Below are 6,416 nucleotides of genomic sequence, written 5' to 3'. Positions count from 1 at the left end.
AATCCTTTAAAAGGGTTGCAACCCCTAGAAATTGCTAGTATAGAGAAAAACAACACTACGAGATTTCTAGTAGCACAACTCATCCCGATAACATTTCTATAGTCGACTCTAAAATCACACCCATATGCCTCAGAAATTTCATCCCTTAGCAGAAAGGAAGTTTCACTTTCCAATCTGAATCTATCACCACACCATTCGGAATGTGCCGCCACTACAGGCCATCCACTGGCGTCGTCAACATCAGTGTGCCTCCTCCATCACTCTCCGTGATGCCTCAGCCCTATATGCACCTTCCTCCCGCCCTTGGACATGGTCGTCGCTTGTAGCTCGCCGCTAGCCAGCAGCTACTCGCGCATTGATGCCCGAGCACCGTCGTGCTTCCTGAAACTCACCCCCAATCACCGCCCTTCTCCCCCCATGCCTCCCTTCCTAGCGGCTGGCAGGCATCGTGTCGACTGTGCTCGCCGCCGAGAGCTCTGAAGCGGTGGCTCAAGATCTGTTGTGGCCGCCACCCACTCCTGGTTGTGTTGCTCTACCACCCGCCACGAGCTACCTTTGTGTCTGTTGTTTGCCATCGCCGGAGCTCTGGAAAAAGATACCCAAAAAAAACACCTTTGGCCCACTCATCCGTGGGTGGGCCTTACCGTTTGTGTTGTGTGCAGAAAAATAATTATAGAGTAAACATTATAATTAGTTAAAGCAGTGTATCCTAAAACCTAGCAATTTAAAGAGACATGCCAAATGGAGGCACGCCCAGCTAGAAAAAAACAATTTAAAGAGACTGCATCCAAATCACTGAAGATAATTTGTTAGGTTGGTCATAGCGGGGATAACATAGGTAGTATCATGCACTTGAGACTCGGAAACATACTTATGTGGTAGGGAATTAAAGAAGAGAGAGATGGTTATAGTACTTCCTCCGTCACAGTTTAGATGACACAGTTAAATTTGCGTGCGTTTCCACAATAGACAAGATTTAGGGTATATTGCATTTATTTCTAGTAGCTAATTAGTACTCCGATATACTATTTCTATATGCATGCGTAGTGTGAATGCTATTTTTTAGTCCATCCCACAACCAATAGATAACCACCTAGGTTCCAGAGAATTTCCAAGCGCGCCTTCTAAACCGTGACGGAAGGAGTAACATAGGTAGACACTGCAACATAATAAATATGATGCTACTAGAGTATGTGTCATGCATAGCAATAAGTGAGACCATCTATGATACTAATATATAATATTATGCATTATAAATGTAGTATTATACATTAATATCATATGCATTATAAGATACTAGTATATGATACTACCCACTATGACCAGCCTTAGAATTGCAACGGATCGAATAGCTGATCTGACCCTATATTTTGTTCTTTTCACCTTTCCCACAGGAAATTCAGGCGTAACTTGGCACGTACTACAAAATATGCCTCCGATCCGATCTTGGCAAGTGTGCAATGATGCCAGTGCCCGGCCCGGCTGTGAAGTAGACGGCCGGTCAAGCAGGAGACGAGAAGGAGAACATGTGCGTCCACTTGAGATATCGATGCGACGCTCGGGGAAAAGCAAATCGATCTTTTCTCGTCCGTGCGCCGGTCGCGTCATCACGAGGATGCACCGCGTGTGTAGTACTAGTACTACCCGATCCGCTGTCACAGGAAGTCAGGGACAAGTCGGTCGCTAAGTCTTGCAGCTCCAAATTAACAACGAGATATGGCGTTGTCTGCTCAGCGTCAACTACTACTAGTTGGTTCTCTCTCTCAAAAAAAAAAAACTACTACTAGTTGGCTCGCTTGATTTAAATTAGCACCACGTGCTCTGTACGACTGTACTGTATACAATTACTACAAACTACCCGGAACTAGCGTCTTGTGTGTGTCCATCTGCGCCTGCGCTCGTCACGCACTCGTGTAGCCTAATGATGACGTCACCTTGGTGACGTTGGTTTTCATTTTAGTTATATCATTGCTTGCAAGATCCAGTAGTTAGGTGTCAAGGAGGTTTGCTTGATTGTCATGATTAAATACTAGTGCTACCTCTAGTGCGTGTTGAGAAAGCTCATCCTCTCACGTATTTATGTTTCAAAGTACAACTCTCTACTTTTTTTTACTAAATGTACGACACTACAAAATTGCAAGATGCAAAGAATTATATATGGACAAGTAGGCTACATGACTAAGCATCTTCTATGGTTTAATAACTGTTTGTTTGTTGTAATCATTTGCACATTATATTGCTCTGTTGTGATTTGTTTTGTACTCTGCTTAATAAGTAATAAGAATGGTTTCAATCTCCTTTTCAAATCTTTTTCACATCTATTACACAAGTGATCCTGTCAACAGCTTTCCACCTTATCAAGCATGCCATGTCACCATCCACTAGCACTATTTTTCAGGCATGGGCGACATCCACTAACTTTAATCTACTATATCTAAATAGTTAGCCTCCCACTACTAGATTTTTCTCAACATGCATGCTTCCACATCACCTTAATTATTTGTAGCCATTCAATCAAAATGGTGTGAACTTAGGCTGGTCATAGTGGGGAGTAACTTATAGTAGTGTCATGCATATGACACTAGTCTAAGTTACTACCTTCATAGTGCAAAATAATATAATAGTAGTGTCATAGATGGGTTCATTTGTTAGCTTGTAGACTCGTCCTTTCTCCAAAAACGCTATGTTACAGTAACATATTATGTTACTCTAAACACCTCTCTCCTCATTAACTAAATGTCACATAAGCAAAATTTTATTGGAGTGCGTTATGTTACTACCTAAGTTAGTCCCACTATGACTAGCCTTAGAAGTAATGCATGTACTCATAAGTTACACTATGTGTTGGACCCTTGGAGCAAAAATATATAGTATATGCTTAACATATTGTTAAAAGATGGTGTCTCATTATGTGGACTCCAAAAGGTTTCTCTTTTCTGCATCATGTTGTCACATACTTCGTATGTTTATTGTTTTTAAAACATACACTAAGAACACTCTTATATTTGTATTTTCATTAGGTTTTTTTGTTTGTTTTTAAGCACTTATTGATGTATTTGCTTTAACATGTTCCCGCGGCAACATGCGGGGCATCATCTAGTTATTACAACATGCACTCTCCCACCTCAGCAAGTCATGCATGTCATACGTGTCTGCCATGTCATAATTAGTCACATAATTATCCACATCCTACATCTTACACAAACTCGTGTCATTAGCATGTCATCTTATTCATGTGGTATGAAAATTTAACTAGAATTTGTTGCACACATTGATCTTTAGGATGTATTAAAGAGTGAAAATGTGAAAGAAGGCATTACGTGCATACAAGTATTGGCTCTATTCATAAATGCTAAAACATCATTTCTTGATAAACTCTACAATGCTACCACATTTTTTGGAGATACATTTATTGAAATAAAAAAGGAAGAAATACTAGATATTAATCTGACAGTATGACTTAAGATGTTTTTATTTCAAAAATTTCTCAAACCGTTAAGTTGCCAACTTAACAAAGTAAATGCTAGGGTGCAGTAATAATATTTCGTAGCTACATGTCTCTTAGTGTTTTAGCAGGTATATGGACGTGCAAGTTTGACAACTTTCAAAAAGATATATTATGTGAGTAATACCACTCATAGATCTACCGTTGGTTTATGCATGCTTTGAGGCTTGCACTTTCATTATATTCATGGTAGCAGATATCATCTTACAACTTAAACAAGACACACTCTACATTTTCACATGTCTAAAACAAAGAACAATGAGGCCTAGTTTGGACTACCACCTAATCATTAATTCAGTTTTCAACACCTAACATACACACAAATGAATTTATAAAAAGTGAAATATGAATTAGTTATGTGGTCTCAATGCATGAGTTCTCATAATAATAGGGGGTCTCCAAATATGCTAAAACGTTATGCTCTCTTCCAAATTTTTGCATGAGTAAACTGGACGAAACATGCAATAGATGAAACATGCAAAATGGTTTTTGCAGTCAGTTTATAATAAGAGCTACCTAGATATTTTTGTATTGCAAGCGGTTTTCCATGAAGACCACATGTGAGAAGGTTTGGCGCAAATTATTCCCTAAGAACATGCAACATGCTTAAGGCCTTGACCCAAGATTGTAGGATATGTTGGTTCAAGGCTGAAAAATCTTATGCTTCTGAGACCTCAAACAGTACTCACAAATTCAATCACCTAGCATACGTCGGAAAACCGCGTCGTCTCTACCTCCGGCGAGGTTCTGGCAAGTCCTCGCTCGTGACGCGGCCGAGCGCTCGCCACCAACATAGCTGTTGCGACATTGTTGGCTCGAGTTCATCGGACTATCCAATCCGAGCGGCGACGAAAATGCAATAGGCCCCCACCCGCACCGGCCAACCCTCATCCTTGCCTGCACCCGCGACACTATGGCCATCTCGGCATCAGATCGGCTCTCCTGACTCCACTGTGCTCAAATTGACTGATGCTTACAAAGTTTCAGCTGACAAGAAATAGCAAACGCGCAAATTATACCATAAGAAACCACCATTGTGCCGACATTTCTGTCCACACCTAAATACTTGGGCACATTAACTTAGCCGGGCTGGAAAATTTTCCAGTATTCTCTCAGCCACCGCATTTGTTAGAGCATGCATGAAATCTGCATCATTCTTGAGAGAATTCACCATCTTCTCCAACAGAAGATTCTGAAATTCAGGCGTAACAACCTCCCTCTGGATAGTCTCCAGGTCCAGCCTCGATCCTGACCCATGGTTCGTCATGTCTTCTAGCCTGATCGTCCGGCCGGACGGGTTAATGGAGACCGAGCACGGCTGTGACCTCGCGTACCCTGTGGACTCGTTGCCGACGAATTCTCGCTCCGGGGATTTAGCGTGGTTGTGCTCGCCCTCGTAGGTCGCCACTAGCTTTGACCTGTCCTCCGCGTCTCTCTGCACCTATGCAGATCAAAATTCAGCAAAATCTCAGAGTACCTGATCATGGGTGCGAACATAGGTAGCATGGGGTAGAACAGGAGATGACTATTTAGAACACATGGATGGATACCTTCTTCTTCACGGGGCAAGATGGTGCAAATGCGCAGCGGAAGTAGGATCTGGGGTGCGGGTTGTCGCGCGTCACCTTCTGCCCATACTTCCTCCACTGGTACCCGTCCTTGACGCCCTGCGCGAGTAGCAAGCAGCAAAGAAAGCACCGTTCATGTCATGCATGGCTCGTGATAATCAACAAGGAGTGCGTGATGGGAATGCCAATGCGTTGTCGCAGGATGTTCGACTCACAAGGTTGGCGTCGGTGTCGGCCGGCTCCGCGCGCGCGCAGACCGTCCTGACCTTGGGCCGCGGCTCCACCGTCACGCCGGCGGCCTCCTCCCTCGCTGCATTGGAGGCAGAGCCGCTCGGCGCCCAAGCGGTGGTGACGGCTGACGCTGGAGCCCTCGCCAGAGCACGCAGGTCGGGGCGACCGGCGAGTATGGCGCCGAGCGTGCTGGCCAGCCGCCGGTTCTCCTCGCGCACTCGCCTCAGCTTCTCTTCGAGACCCTCAGCCTGCTCAGCGTTCAAGAACGCAGTGATCAGCAAGTGCAGTTACAAAAATATTCATGGAGATCATCAATGAGGGAGGATCATCGACCGGACCGTCGGGGAGCCGGCGATGAGCGGGAGAAGCCCGGCGCTGTCGGTCGGGCATGACGAGCCGTCGTCCATGGCCTCAGCAACACTGCACCAGGCGTCGCTACTCTCTTGTATAGGCACCTTGCAACGTGGGAGGAACCGAGAATTTTGTGTGAGGACGCCGAGGACGCTGCGAGGAGATTGATTGATGCAGGTCCGTGATCGTTCGCCCTCGTGTCGTGTTCCCCTCTCCCATTGACTTGACTGACGGACGCATCGACCAATTTCCTCACGAACCAGTGTGTCATCCCCTGACGTCCTCTGTGACGCGTATTTTTCACGTCAGAAAGAGGACGACCGATGCTAGCAATATATTAGAACTGCACACGCACGTTGCGGGTGACCACGTCGTATTCAATTTAGCTTTGTGTGAAGTGGTTATTTCGTTAGTCGCGTCCTTGACCTCAAGGTTTCTTATGGAGTAGGTTGTTTACTGAACTGAACTCCTGTTGTGCAGCACGGGAGAGAACATTCAGACAAATTCATCATTTTGTTTTTTATTTGACTGCTGATGCAGTCGCTGTCCACCTCAACATAATTATGTCCGTAGCCAGCACACGAGGTGTTCTTCCTTTTCGTGCAAGTGGAGCATTATTGCTTGCTGATCAAGCGGACGAAGAAGACTGGTACCGTTAGAGCAGCGAAGACTTGACGATGTGCAGCGAAGATCAAGCGGAGAAGATTTGAGAACTAAAACTAGACCCCATGTGCAGTGAACCTTAGATGCTACGGTAGATT

At 44.7% G+C, this 6,416-nt stretch overlaps 1 protein-coding gene across 1 annotated transcript; it reads right to left on the bottom strand.

The window, feature by feature from the left end:
- Positions 1-4,425: 4,425 nt before the first annotated feature.
- Positions 4,426-5,817, bottom strand: LOC125556125 (WRKY transcription factor WRKY62-like). Its single transcript, XM_048718911.2, has 4 exons — positions 5,643-5,817; positions 5,289-5,552; positions 5,056-5,172; positions 4,426-4,946 (listed from the first exon to the last, which is right to left on the bottom strand). The coding sequence occupies exons 1-4, from the start codon at positions 5,709-5,711 to the stop codon at positions 4,581-4,583; spliced, it is 816 nt and encodes a 271-aa protein (XP_048574868.1). The 5' UTR covers positions 5,712-5,817; the 3' UTR covers positions 4,426-4,580.
- Positions 5,818-6,416: the final 599 nt, after the last annotated feature.

The sequence above is a fragment of the Triticum urartu genome, chromosome 5A (assembly GCF_056163025.1).
Source record: "Triticum urartu cultivar PI428250 chromosome 5A, HENAU_Tu73, whole genome shotgun sequence".
Classification (NCBI taxonomy): Eukaryota; Viridiplantae; Streptophyta; class Magnoliopsida; order Poales; family Poaceae; genus Triticum; species Triticum urartu.
Note: the sequence above shows the minus strand (reverse complement) of the source record. Positions and strands in the feature narration are given on the sequence as shown.